The sequence below is a fragment of the Felis catus genome, chromosome C1, assembly GCF_018350175.1.
Source record: "Felis catus isolate Fca126 chromosome C1, F.catus_Fca126_mat1.0, whole genome shotgun sequence".
NCBI lineage: Eukaryota > Metazoa > Chordata > Mammalia > Carnivora > Felidae > Felis > Felis catus.
Genome location: NC_058375.1, coordinates 15,097,456 through 15,111,812, shown reverse-complemented (window position 1 = coordinate 15,111,812; position 14,357 = coordinate 15,097,456). Strand labels below are relative to the sequence as shown.

General features: G+C 54.2%; 1 protein-coding gene across 7 annotated transcripts in view; it reads left to right on the top strand.

The window, feature by feature from the left end:
• KIF17 (kinesin family member 17) overlaps positions 1 to 14,357 on the top strand; it is a 49,193-nt gene that overhangs the window by 19,492 nt on the left and 15,344 nt on the right. For 5 of the 7 annotated variants that reach the window (XM_045035207.1, XM_045035206.1, XM_006934375.4 and 2 more), the window contains exons 6-12: positions 38 to 147; positions 3,990 to 4,137; positions 5,445 to 5,998; positions 6,978 to 7,064; positions 7,446 to 7,544; positions 8,169 to 8,380; positions 9,933 to 10,164. In XM_045035207.1, coding sequence (XP_044891142.1) covers positions 38 to 147; positions 3,990 to 4,137; positions 5,445 to 5,998; positions 6,978 to 7,064; positions 7,446 to 7,544; positions 8,169 to 8,380; positions 9,933 to 10,164 — 1,442 coding nt within the window. The remainder of the gene's footprint in view (positions 1 to 37; positions 148 to 3,989; positions 4,138 to 5,444; positions 5,999 to 6,977; positions 7,065 to 7,445; positions 7,545 to 8,168; positions 8,381 to 9,932; positions 10,165 to 14,357) is intronic. The other 2 variants (XM_045035208.1, XM_045035209.1) reach the window with 2 other exon arrangements.

Here is a 14,357-nt window from a genome sequence, read left to right as displayed (position 1 = left end):
CCTTGGTCCCAGCCCTCGTTTTGCATCTGTCTCCCAGCCCTGCTGTCCAGTCAGGTGCCCCTAAACCCTGTCCAGATTGAGGAGAAGCTGGTGCCCCCATCTGTGATCCAGCCTGACACAGAGGCCGAGAAGCAGCTGATTCGGGAGGTGAGCCACTGGGCAGGGGGGAGAATGGCTGGCAGGTGGGGCCATCTTGGAGTTCAGAAGGCTGAGGCTCAGAGAGGTGCCATGACTTGTCCAAGGTCATGTCGCTAAGGAGAGTCAGGGCTGCGATGTCAGCTCGGGGCCTGACTCCAGAGTGCAGTCCGTTCCAGGTCAGGGCCTGTATGGGGAGAGCAGGGAGGAGGGTGGGGGTGTCTGCAGGAGTCTGTCCTCAGTACCCCAGGAGGAGGTGACTCTGGGTTGCTGGGAGTGGAGAAGGCCTTCCAGGTGGTGGCAATGGGCTGTCCCCACGTGCGCAGTATGGGGAGGCCAGAGTGGAAGGGAGTTGGGCCCCTCTGCAGGTGCCAGCGAGCCAGGGGCTGAGAGCTGGGCAGTCCGGGTGGGCAGTGGGGAGCCCCCAGGCACTCATTTGACCAGTGGATATGTGGGGAGCTGGCCTCTCCAAAAAAACTGTCAACCTAGGGGCACCTGGGTCGTGCTCCCACATGTGCGCCTTCCAGCATCTCTGGGAACCAGCAGGGCAGGTAATAATAATCCACTGACTTACAGGTGTCGAGCTGATCCCTAGAGGGGGACTTACACAGCCAGACTCGGCAAAGCTTCCTAACTTCCTGTTTAGGCTCTGTCCTGACTGTAGTCCCTGCTGGTTTCTGGAGATTCCTGCCAGTTGAGGGCCCCATTCAGAGACCTCAGCGTGGGGACGGGACATTGGCTCTTTCCCGGTGGAGGCCGGGCAGGGACAGCTCTTCAGGGACGGGGGTCTGGACGCCTCTGCCTCTCGGCTGTAACCTCAGGTGGGATCGGCCCTGGGGCCCCTGGGAGCCCCAGCGGGGCTGTGGGGGCCTGGGGCCCAGCCTCTGGGGGGCAGATCGGGTAAGGCCTGGGAGTCTGAGTCCTGTGGGCTAGAGGACTGGGAGAAATCCACCCGAGTCCCCAAGGGCTGCCCATGGCAGGCGGAGGCTTTTACTCCTCGGGGAGAGGCCCAGTTGTGACCCCCGACGGACTTTGTCCTGGCCCCTGTGAAGGTTCTGGTTGCTCAGGGCTCATTGCCCTTCCTCTGCTGGCCTGGAGGCTCCCGGTGGGGATGTCAGGTCATCTCTGGAGTTCCGGGCCCAGCTCCTGGGGTGGTGCGGGTCGCTGGCCTCCTCCTCGTGGTATAACCCAGCGGACGCTACATCAGAGCACTGTCGCCTGAGGCCACCACCAAGGTTTTTTTCAGGCTCTGGTGTGTCTTCTGTGAGCCCCGCTTGGAGGAAGGGCTGAGGGTGTCCGTCTTCCCTCTCTCCTTCCTGCCCATTTCACTCATGACTCGTATTTATTGAGCACCTACTGTGTGCCTGCAACTGTGCTTTTCTTTCCATTCCAGAGCTAGTCAGGATGTTCAAGATAAGGGGGGTGGCCCTTGTGTGGGGCGGCGAGGGTACCGGGCCGGGGATGGGCCCAGCCACGAGCTGGCGATGTGACTCTGTGGGCTCAGTCTCCCGGCTGCACCAGGAAAGCGGGCGGGGGCGGGGCGGGGTTTGGACCAGAAGAGTCCCAGCGTCCGACCAGCTTTTACCTTCTGCAAGTGCAGTTCTCGGTGGGCTCTGTGACCTCGGGCAGGTTGTTCCAGCTCTCTGAGCCTGTGTCCTCGTCTCTAGAAACAGTGCAACAGCAGCTTTCCTGCTGCCGTGAGAGGGGGAGCCGAGGGGCGTCTTCTCGCCATTGGGCTGTGGAACAGGCACGAGGCAGGATTTGGGGGGCTGGGTTTGCCCTCCAGCCCCCTACCCAATCATCAGCAGGCATTGAGCCCCTGCCGGTGCCGGGCCCTGTAGCTGGAGGTGTGCGTGGGGCCACGGAAAGACGTACCGAGTCCTGGAGTTCTGAGTGCTGGAGGGAACAGGGCATATGTTCTGTGACTGCAGAGGCCTCACACCGAGAGAGAAGTCTGCGGTGCAGGAGGGAGGTGGGGATTGAAAGGGCAAAGTCACCGAGTGGGCGGCTTGGCTTCGGATGGACGCGCCATCTGGAGATGACAGGAAGCTGTGGGCTGGGAAGTGAGGGCATGCTTCCTTCCATGTTCTCAAGAGAGGAAGGGGTGGAGGGCTGCTGCGGTCAGAGAGCGGAAGGACCCAGAGGGGCACCAGGCCACCTCAGCGGTCCTCTGTGGTTCGGGGTCACACATTTACAACTGGGACTAGAAGTTGGTACTGCCGTATGTGTGCCTGTGCGTGCCCGCACGTGCACACGTGTGCTCGTGCATGTAGACGTGTGTGCGTGCATGTGCGCGTGTGTGTAGGCATGGGTGTGTGGGCGTGTGCACGCGTGTGCACACATACACCTGCATCTCCAGCCAGGGGTTACCGGTGTGTAGGTGTGACCAGGCTGGGGCCTGGGTTTCACTGGGGCCAGGGCCGCGCTGGGAGGGAGCCGTGGAGGGGGCTGGGCGAGGGAGCCAGGGGTGCTTGCCGAGGACTGAGTCTCGCGTGGGGCCCGGGGGGAAGCTGGGGGCAAGGGCAGGGGACACTGAGAAAGCGGACGGGGTGTAGGAGGTCTCCTCGTGGCCACCCCGCCAGAGAGCTGCGTGGTTCTGGGCAGGCCGTGGAACCTCCCTGGGCCTCCAGAACCTTGTGTGCTGCCCTGAGGCTCAAACGCGTCTCAGATGTGGCATAAAACGCGCAGTCACGGTTTAATGATCCTCTGTCCCCTTCTGTCCCTCCTCCCCGAGAGCCCACGTCATAGTGTCTGTACTGTTGTAGAATTCTGTGCTTGTTCTGTGATTCTGGAAGGGTCCTGGCCAGGTGGGCACGGCACAGGAGCTCTCTCTCCCCTAGTGGCTCCGTGACACTCAAGGTCATGTACTGTCATTAGCTCATAACCCCCAGCCCTGCCTGTGGGAGACGTGCATCAGCAGCTGAGTAGTCTGGTTACCGGCCAGCAGTCTGCTCCATGCACTTGCTGGTTCAAGGGTTAGCCACCGAGCCCCTCCTCTGTGCTAGGCACTGAGGGGAGAGTGCTTGCTGTGTGGCAGGGGAGCTGGACGGTAAACCTGTACTCGACTAAATGGAGAGAACCACGGGAAGCTCATGACCCATGCCAAGAAGAAATCAGTGAAGTGACAGGGTGGTCAGGGAGGGCCTCTGGGAGGAGGTGTTACTGAGTTGAGGTCTGAAGGAACAGCTTGCTGGGGGTGGGGGAGCAAGGCAAAGGCCCTGAGGCAGGAAGGATGTGGGGCTGGGGCTGTCTAGGAATGGACAGTGGCCCGTGTGCCCAATGTGGCAAAAATGAGGTCTAGTCAAGGGGCAGATGGCCCAGATCACTGGGGACTGGGGTCAAATGGAGAAGCTTTTGTCCTCTAACATAGGAAGCCGTTGAAACCTGGCCTAACAGAGGGGAATGAGGGTGCCATATGGAGAAAGTTTTGGGGCAGGGGCAAGAGTGGAGGAGGGGGATGGGCTGGGAGGCTCTTTGGACCAGAGCTGACGGTGACAGCAAAGATGGAGGGAGAAGCAGAGAAATAAAAATGTATTTCGTGTTCGACAGCTTGAGAGCTATTTGGCTAAAACGTATTTATTGACCTGCACAGGCCTTCACGATATATTGCTTTGTGGAAAGATAGATTACGGCCAAATCTTAGATAATTAGCCTGTTAAAAATGGAGAGTGAAGTTCAGAAGGGTTTTCACCAGCCAGTAATCACCCCAGGGTCGTGTAGGCCGTTTTAACTCCATTCTTATGGCTTATCGGTATTTCCTGGGCTGTTTGAATGACAGAAACACGGAAGGCTGCGTTTCGACCCCCTGATGTGACGTGGCACCCCCCCCCTCCCATATCGCCCCCCACTCCCAGGAGTACGAGGAACGCCTGGCCCGGCTGAGGGCCGACTACGAGGCGGAGCAGGAGTCCAGGGCCCGGCTGGAGGAGGACATCACTGCCATGCGCAACTCGTATGACGTGAAGCTGTCCGCACTGGAGGAAAACCTGCGAAAGGAGACAGGTGGGTGGCCAGCTGGCTCCCCTCCCCATTTTACTAAGTGACATTTGTAGAGCACTTTCTACACACCGGGCTCAGTGCTGGGTACTCCTCACCACAGCCCAGCCAGGTAGGAACCACAATTATCCTCGCTTTATAGGTGAGGAAACTGAGGCACAGAGAGGGTAAGTAAATTGTCCGTGGTTACACAGCTGGTAAAGTGGCGTCAGGATTGGAACCCAGGCAGTGTTCTCACCCACGCAGCGTTGCATCTGTGACGCCTTGGCCTCAGGCTGGGTTGGCTTATCACCCGTGTTTCATGGGTGAGTTCCTTCCCCTGGTTTCTATATTTTTCTAGTCTCCTCTCCCTTTTGAGCCTATCTGTTATCCAGGCAAACACACCCCAAAATAAGGGCTCCGTGACTAGTGAGAACTTGTGCCTTGCTAAAGATTTTCGTTGTCTTTTTGACATTCTAGAATGTTCCACCCTACCACTATCATTCAAATACCTGTGCCACCAGGCAACTCAGACCTCCTAGGACGCCCCCAAATACTGTAAAATCCTTCTTGTATTGATGACAATATTGGCCAATCGTGGGGACCATTTATGGGGCATTACTGGGTGCCAGGTGCCCCCTCAGTGAGTTAGGATGCACTGAATCCTCACGTTGCCAGGGTGCAAACTGAGGCTTGGGGAGCATCAGGACACAGCGACAGAGGAGCGGGTGGGTGTAGTGCCCATGGGCTGGGAGCCCTGAGGAGGCCTGTGTGACTGCAGTCTCGTGCAGGCTGGCAGACCCAGAGGAGAGGGGAAGGGCAGGTTCTAGCATTTTCTGTCCTTCAGAGCGCTCCTCCAGTCCGCTTTGAACATTAGGCTTCTGAGTGATTTTATTTGCTCTACCCTTCATCCACAGTGTTCACTGAACTCCCACGGGTCTAGTGTATCCTGTGGACGAGGGCCCTGAGCCGGGTGCCCCTGCAGGGGCCCCTCGGGGTCTCGTGTGTGAAGTCTGCTCGCCGATCAGGAGCTCTCAGCAATAGACCCACAGGGCAGTCACCTTACGTGATAAGAGCGGTTCCAAGGCAGGGTGGTAAGAGCACCTAGTGGCTGGGGAGGTCAGAGAATGGACAGCTCGTGGTGCCAGTCAGGGAAGACTTCCTGGAAGAGGTGAAGGAAATGGGGTGTGAGTTCTGATAGAGATGGGAGGCCAGGATTTGGGGGCCCGGGAGGCTCTGTTAAGCCCGTCCCTTAGAGATGGTGTGCGTGGGCCGGCTCCCAGGGGGCCCCTCATCCTACTCTGGAAGAAACTAAAGGGAGTCTCCATTTGCAGAGGCTGTCCTGAAGGCGGGGGTCCTCAAGGCCCAGGGCACGTCCAGGGCTGAGTTTGCCAACATGTCTGAGGACTCACCCACGTTCCACTACGAGACGGCCGTGAAACCCGAGGTCTACTCCCTGCCGCGCACTCTGCCCGGCGAGTGCGTCTCCAGGACTGAGGTTTCTCCCAGCTTCGAGGAGCTGCCCGAGGTGGAGACCTCCAAGTCTGACATGTCCCTGGGGTCTGACAAGTCTTTCGCACTCAAAGAAACCTCCGTGTCCGAGGCCTTCCTGGGGCCTCGGGAGCCCTCCGACCTGGAGTTCTTCATGCCCGAGGTGGAGGCCAAGGGCAGATATTCCCCAGACGAGTATCTCAGCCAGGAGGCCGCGGGGCCCCTGCTGCAGGAGGGGTGCGTCCCCGAGGAAGAGGAACCACAGCGGATCGCCCTGGAGCTGTTACCAGGCCTGCACGACCCGTTTGCCGAGGTGGAAGCCAAGCTGGCCAGGCTGTCCTCCGCCGTGGTGGCAGCCGAGGTGCCCCTGGCAGACGTACCCAAGGTCCCCGCACAGGTAGCTGATGTCACCCAGGCTGCCGGGCAGAAACTCAGTGGGCAGAGCTCAGCTGGGGGCACACAGGTCGCTGGGCACAGGCAGATGTCTAACCTCCGGGGCCCTGGCCCCCCATTGCCACCTCTGCAGTGGCTCTGGCTTGGTGGCGGCTCGTGGGCACCAGTGTTCAGGGGTCCAGGAAGGGAGAAGCTCTGTCTCATGCTCTGTAAGCCGGTAGGGGAGGGGGGAGGGAGGCAGGAGGCTTTGCCAGGTGGGCGCCCGTTCTGCTGAGGGAGGGACACCTATTTGGGGGATTTGCTGAGTTGCCATGGTTACGCTGTTTCCAGGCCCAAAGGAGCTGGAGGAGGCCTTGGCCGCCCTCGTGCTCTGGCAGGCTGGGGTCTGCGGGAAGGCAGCTACTGGTCAGGGACCCCCCAGGGATCTGGTGGGGCCACTCTTCCATCCTGTCCCCTTTCCACCCGCTGTGATGTTTTAGATTCCTTTCCTCTTCTCCCCCTTTTGGTCTTTTTCCTTTCCTTTGTTCTTTTCCTTTTCCTTTCCTTGCCTGCATGTGCATGTACATGCGTGTGCACGTATGCGTGTGTGTGTGTAAAGAGCGCAGGCCTTTGAGTCAGACAGACCCGGGTTAAATCCCGGCCCTACCGCTCACTTAGTTGTGTGGCCTTGGGCAGTCACCTTTCTGGGCCTTGGTTTCCCCTTCTGTAAAATGGGGATGCTGACGCGTGTTTCACCTGAAGTATTGCAAGCAGGGAGCACAGGGGAGCATACTCCCTCCCCGTTTCTCTCTTCCCTGTTCTCTCATCTCCTCGCCCCTGCTCCCCACCCATCCCCTCAGCGGTGACAGGCAGGAGGAGCTGGTGGCTTGATGAGGCCTGGGGCTGGGGGTGTGGGGCACTGAAGGGGAGGTCAGGGAGCTGAGGTTGATTCTGGCCCACTGTCCCCCCACCCCCCCCCCCACCACTCCCCATCCTCCTGCAAGCACCCCTCCCTGACGGATCTGCTGGGGCCCGGGCATGGTGACATTAGGTCTGAAGCTGAGACAGCTGACTACCTCCTGCTCAAGACTGTGAGTTCCCTGCTGGGCCGACCCTCAGGTGGGGGGAGGAATCCCAGGAGCCTGGGTCTTCCTGTGACACTCTGGGCCTCAGTGTCCTCAACCACAAAACAGGGACAATGACCCCAGCCCTCCCCCAGCTTATCAGGGATGGCCTGTTGCAAAGTGGTGTACAAATGGAGGAACCATCCTATCTCTTATTATTGATGTGGTTAAGAGGCCACTGCTTAGCAGCTTTCTGACTCCCCTTGGCCTCAGAAGCCCATCTAGAGCACAGAGGCCCAGTGTGTGCTGAGGGCAGGGGCGTGGGTCCCCCAGGCACTGGCAGGGACTGCCCGGTCCCGTTTTGAACACTGCTGCTCTCAGACCCCGCCCTTTTCTCTTCTGCTTAAGGAAGCACAAAAGGCCACAGGGAGTGAGGGGAAGGCTTTAAGTCTGCCCACATGTGTGGAGAGAGAAAGCTATCTGCCAGCCTCTGGACAGGATCACTGGGTAGGAGCTGGCACACTTCAGGTTCTCAGTAGATGCGACACGGGGTGGCTAGGGGAGCCCTGGCTGTAAGGTGACGTTGAGATGGGACCCGAGCAGGAGGAAGGGGCCAGAGCAGAGCATCAAGCCAGGGGGGATGGCCTGTGCCACAGTCCTGTGGCTGGGAACATCTCGACTTTCTCAGCAATGGGAAAATGAGGCCAGAGAAGCAGCAGGGTGAGGGGTGGAGAGAGGCGGGGCGGGGGGGGGGGGTGAGGCAGGGAGAGGCACTGGGGGCCTGAAGGCTATGGAAGTAGGATTTAACTGCAAACGCACTGCGAATCTGTAAAAGGTTCTCTTTGGGAAAGGGCTGGGATTGGTACATATTTGGAGAAAACTGCCTGGCTGTCGTGGAGAGCCTGGGTCTTCAGGGGCAGAAGAGCAAGACTGTTTCGGGGTGTTGGAAGAAATGGTGGCAGTAGGAACCCAACTGGGCGCATTTTTGTACAACTGGGTGCCTCCAAACCAGAAGCGATCCATCCCAGATCGCGAGGGACCCAGACGCCGCCATCTGGGATTGAGGCCGCTGTGAGCCGGTGTCCAGGGGCCGGCTTCTCTGCCTCCACTTTGGTTTCTCTTTGCGCTCAGGAGGTTGACCAGGGTCCAGAAATGGCCGAGGAGGTGGTGTCGGCAGCAGAGCCTGGCGTAGGGGCCGAGGCTGAGGCCTGGGGGGCCTTGGAGGCTCAGCCTCAGCCCTCGCTGGTCATGACGAGCGTGAGAAGGGACAGTGTGGGCATGGAGGTGGCGGTGCTGACCGACGACCTGCTGCCCGCCGTGGACCAGCAGCAGGTGCTTGCCCGGTAAGTGCTGGTGCTTGGGGCCGGCGGGACCCCGTGGCGGAGCAGGACGGAGCTATGTCCTGGGCATGGGGGCGGGGGTGCCCAGAGAGTCTTCACTGAGCCCCCATCCAGATCCCCTCCTGACCGAGGCCGGACACGCCCCGATCCTCTGTCCAGGTGCAGAGGGGCAGGGATGGTGCTGATCAGCGGGGCGGGCAGGGGTCTGCTCGGGGAGCCGCACGGGCACCACCAGACTCCATCAGGCACCTGCTCCAGGAGGAAGGGAGGGGACTGTTGTCTGCCTGGCATCCGCAGGGCCTGGCTATCAGGTTTCAGGAATCCCAGGGCAGGATGATGCAGGCTTTCCTCAGCTCCCAGCGAGCCTCCAGTGCCCTCCCGATGTCACACCTAGGACTGGCCACCCCAAACGCCCTCAGCCGCTGCCGCCTGGGGAGCTGGGCTTTCTTCCCTCCGTGCAAATCACTTAACATTTCCGAGCCTTGGTTCTCACTTCTGTGAATGTGAATAATGTCAGGCCCACCTCTGTGACAAAGTCAGCACCATGGTCAGGGGCTCAGCCTCCTCCTAGTGGTGGCAAACTCCATCCCACAGGCCACAGTTCAGAGGTGAACTGAGCAGCAACTACGTACCGGGCACCAGGCGCAAGGAAGAACGAGCTACTGACTTGGCTTTCAAGGGGCTCACGGTCCAGGGGGAGGCAGATACCCAGGCCCAGGGAGGGCCCGCTTCTGTAGCAAAGAAAAGCAAGTGGTTGTGCAGTCGCCTGCCTTGGTTCCCGTCCGCCTCCACCACTACCTCCCACTACCTCCTGGGGCCAACTTTAAGCCTCCCTGTGCCTCGGCTTCTTGAGAAGCTCGTCACGAGGGTCCAAGGAGACACTGCCTGCAGAGACCCAGCTTCGGGCACCAAGGGAACACTCAGCACATGTGACGGTGTTCAGGGTGTGGTCTGGAGGATGGTCAGGGAAGGCTTCTTCTGTTTCTTCGAGTAGTTTTGCTCAGCTACACCTGAGTGAGGTTTGCAGGACAGATGCCTCAGGGTGGCCTTTGGGATACAGGGCACAGCCCCAGGCAGCACGAAAGTGCAGCGCAGGGGACAGCCTGGCTGTTTGGAGGACAAGCAGCGAGTGACGCTGGAGTGAGTTGGTTGGGGGGCCGCAGAGGGAGATGAGGAAGCGCCTGGCCGCATGCGCTGAATGTTGTTCCCATCTCAGGGCTACTCTCATCGTGCAGGTCGCCGGGGCGCACGGCTGCGAGTCTGCTGTACTGGGGGAAAACCACGGGCCCTGGGAGGCCCCTGGCGGGTGGCGGGTGGGTTGGCTCTGGATCCGCAGGGAGATTCTCGTCCGTCCTGTCGTGCAGTTGAGCGCACGGGCTTGGACTTGGGCAGGTCTGCCTGGACCCCTGGTTCCGACCCTGGCCAGAGGCTTGGCCTCTCTGAACCTGTGTCCATCTGTCCATTGTTGCACGGACTCTGAGACGTCCCGCTGGACAGCAAGGGCGCGGCGATGGCCAGATACCGTCACGTGTGCTTTCTTCTCTGTGCCCGGCAGTCTGCAGCTGTTGGAGCAGCAGGTGGTCGGCGGGGAGCAGGCCAAGAACAAGGACCTGAAGGAGAGGCACAAGCGGAGGAAGCGGTACGCGGACGAGCGCAAAAGGCAGCTGGTGGCAGCCTTGCAGAACTCGGATGAGGACGGCGGGGACTGGGTGCTGCTCAACGTCTACGACTCCATCCAGGAGGAGGCGCGCGCCAAGAGCAAGCTGCTGGAGAAAATACAGAGGAAGGTGAGGCCCCAGCCCCGCCCGCCCCACCCCTCCCGCGGGCGTTCACGGTTCCGGGCCTGCCGTGGAAGCAGTCACAGCGACAGGCGTGTCTGTGCTGGGAGGGCGTGTGTGACACGGAGCACAGCAGAGAAACCAGAGGACAGTGCCAGCCGGTGGGAGCGCCGTGAGGAGAATACTAGGGGAGAGTGGCTTTATTTTTATTTTTTCGTTTTTTAAAGGTTTTTATTTATTTAATTTATTTATTTGCTCATTTATTTTTATTTTTTAATCTAATTTTTTTAAAATTTACACCCAAATTAGTTAGCATATACTGCAACAATGATTTCAGGAGTAGATTCCTTAGTGCCCCTTCCCCATTTAGCCCATCCCCCCTCCCACAACCCCTCCAGTAACCCTCAGTTTGTCCTCCGTATTTATGAGTCTCTTCTGTTTTGTCCCCCTCCCTGTTTTTGTATTATTTTTGCTTCCCTTCCCTTATGCTCATCTGTTTTGTCTCTTAAAGTCCTCATATGAGTGAAGTCATGTGATTTTTGTCTTTCTCTGACTGACTAATTTCTCTTATCATAATACCCTCCAGTTCCATCCACGTTGTTGCAAATGGCAACTTTTCATTCTTTTTGATTGCCGAGTAATACTCCATTGTGTATATATACCACATTTTCTTTATCCATTCATCCATCGATGGACATTTGGGCTCTTTCCATACTTTGGCTATTGTTGATAGTGTTGCTATAAATACGGGGGTGCATGTGTCCCTTTGAAACAGCACACCTGTATCCCTTGGATAAATGCCTAGTAGTGCATTTGCTGGATCGTAAGGTAGTTCTATTTTTAGTTTTTTGAGGAACCTCCATACTGTTTTCCAGCGTGGCTGCGCCAGCTTGCATTGCCACCAACAATGCAAAAGAGATCCTCTCTCTCTGCATCCTCGCCAACATCTGTTGTTGCCTGGGTTGTTAATGTTAGCCATTCTGACAGGTGTGAGGTGGTATCTCATTGTGGTTTTGATTTGTATTTCCCTGATGATGAGTGATGTTGAGCATTTTTTCATGTGTCGGTTGGCCGTCTGGATGTCTTCTTTGGAGAAGTGTCTATTCATGTCTTTTGCCCATTTCTTCACTGGATTATTTGTTTTTGGGGTGTTGAGTTTGATAAGTTCTTTATAGATTTTGGATACTAACCCTTTATCTGATATGTCATTTGCAAACATCTTCTCCCATTCCGTCTTTTGCCTTTTAGCTTTGCTGATTGTTTCCTTCACTGTGCAGAAGCTTTTTATTTTGATGAGGTCCCAGTAGTTCATTTTTGCTTTTGTTTTCCTTGCCTCTGGAGACGTGTTGAGTAAGAAGTTGCTGAGGCCAAGATCAAAGACGTTTTTGCCTGCTTTCTCCTCGAGGATTTTGATGGCTTCCTGTCTTACGTTTAGGTCTTTCATCCATTTTGAGTTTATTTTTGTGTCTGGTGCAACAAAGTGGTCCAGGTTCATTCTTCTGCATGTCGCTGTCCAGTTTTCCCAGCACCATTTGCTGAAGAGACTGTCTTTACTCCATTGGATATTCTTTCCTGCTTTGTCAAAGATTAGTTGGCTATACATTTGTGGGTCCATTTCTGGGTTCTCTATTCTGTTCCATTGATCTGAGTGTTTGTTCTTGTGCCAGTACCATACTGTCTTGATTATTACAGCTTTGTAGTACAGCTTGAAGTCTGGGATTGTGATGCCTCCTGCCTTGGTTTTCTTTTTCAAGATTGCTTTGGCTATTTGGGGCTTTTTCTGGTTCCATGCAAATTTTTGGATTATTTGTTCCAGCTCTGTGAAGAATGCTGGTGTTATTTTGATAGGGATTACATTGAATATGTAGATTGCTTTGGGTAGTATCAACATTTAAAAAAATTTTTTTTAACATTTATTCATCTTTGAGACAGAGAGAGAGGGAGCGTGAGTGGGGGAGGAGCAGAGAGAGAGGGAGACACAGAATCTGAAGCAGGCTCCAGGCTCTGAGCTGTCAGCACAGAATTCAGTGTGGGACCCGAGCTCACTGGCTGTGAGATCATGACCTGAGCCGAAGTCGGAAGCCGGATGCTTAACTGACTGAGCCACCCAGGCACCTCCCCACCTTCTTTTTTTTAAGGGTAGTATAGACATTTTAACAATATTTGTTCTTCCTATCCAGGAGCATGGAATCTTTTTCCATTTTTTGCATCTTCTTCAATTTCTTCCATAAACTTTCTATAGTTTTCAGTGTATAGATTTTTCACCTCTTTGGTTAGATTTATTCCTAGGTATTTTATGGTTTTTGGTGCAATTGTAAATGGGATCGATTCCTTGATTTCTCTTTTTGTCACTTCATTGTTGGTGTATAGGAATGCAGCCGATTTCTGTGCATTGATTTTATATCCTGCAACTTTGCTGAATTCATGAATCAATTCAAGCAGTTTTTTGGTGGAATCTTTAGGGTTTTCCATATAGAGTATCACGTCATCTGCGAAGAGTGAAAGTTTGACCTCCTCCTGGCCAATTTGGATGCCTTTTATTTCTTTGTGTTGTCTGATTGCAGAGGCTAAGACTTCCAATACATGTTGGATAACAGTGGCGAGAGTGGACATCCCTGTCTTCTTCCTGACCTTAGGGGGAAAGCTCTCAGTTTTTCCCCATTGAGGATGATATTAGCGTTGGGTCGTTCATCTACGGCTTTTATGATCTCAAGGTATGATCCTTCTATCCCTACTTTCTTGAGGATTTTTATCAAGAAAGGATGCTATATCTTGTCAAATGCTTTCTCTGCATCTATCGAGAGAGTCATATGGTTCTTGTCCTTTCTTTTATTGATGTGATGAATCACATTAATTGTTTTGCGGATATTGAACCAGCCCTGTGTCCCAGGGGTAAACCCCACTTGGTCATGGTGAATAATTTTTTTTAATGTATTGTTGGATCCGGTTGACTAATATCTTGTTGAGGATTTTGGCATCCATGTTCATCAGGGTAATTGGTCTATAGTTCTTTTTCGTGGAGTCTCTGTCGGGTTTTGGAATCAAGGTAATGCTGGCTTCATAGAATTAGTTTGGAAGTTTCCCTTCCTTTTCTATTTTTTGGAACAGCTTCAAGAAAATAGGTGTGAACTCTTCTTTGAATGTTTGGTAGAATTCCCCTGGAAAGCCATCTGGCCCTGGACTCTTGTTTTTTGGAAGATTTTTGATTACGAATTCGATTTCCTTACTGGTTATGGGTCTGTTCAAATTTTCTATGTCTTCCTGTTTCAGTTTTGGTAGTGTATATGTTTCTAGGAATTTGTCCATTTCTTCCAGATTGCCCATTTTATTGGCATATAATTGCTCATAATATTCTCTTATTATTGTTTTTATTTGTGCTGTGTTGGTTGTGATCTCTCCTGTTTCATTCTTGATTTTATTTATTTGGGTCCTTTCCTTTTTCTTTTTGATCAGACTGGCTAGTGGTTTATCAATTTTGTTAATTCTTTCAAAGAGCCAACTTCTCGTTTCATTGATCTGTCCTATTGTTTTTTTGGTTTCGATAGCATTAATTTCTGCTGTAATCTTTATTATTTCATGTCTTCTGCTGGTTTGGGGTTTTATTTGCTGTTCTTTTTCCAGCTCGTTAAGGCGTAAGGTTAGGTTGTGTATCTGAGATCTTTCTTCCTTCTTTAGGAAGGCCTGGATTGCTATATACTTTCCTCTTATGACCGCCTTTGCTGCGTCCCAGAGGTTTTGGGTTGTGGTGTTATCATTTTCATTGGCTTCCATATACTTTTCAATTTCCTCTTTAACTTCATTCATTAGTAGGATGTTCTTCAGTCTCCAAGTATTTGTTACCTTTTCAATTTTTTTTGCTGTGGTTGATTTCCAGTTTCATAGCATTGTGGTCTGAAAATATGCACGGTGTGAACTCGACCTTTTTGTGCTTGCTGAGGGCTGATTTGTATCCCAGTATGTGGTCTATTCTGGAGAACGTTCCATGTGCACTGGAGAAGAATGTATATTCTGCTGCTTTAGGATGAAATGTTCTGAATATATCTGTTAAGTCCATCTGGTCCAGTGTGTCATTCAAAACCATTGTTTCCTTGTTGATTTTCTGCTTAGATGATCTGTCCATTGCTGTGAGTGGGGTGTTGAAGTGCCCTACTATTATGGTATTACTATCGATGAGTTTCTTTATGTTTGTGATTAATTGATTT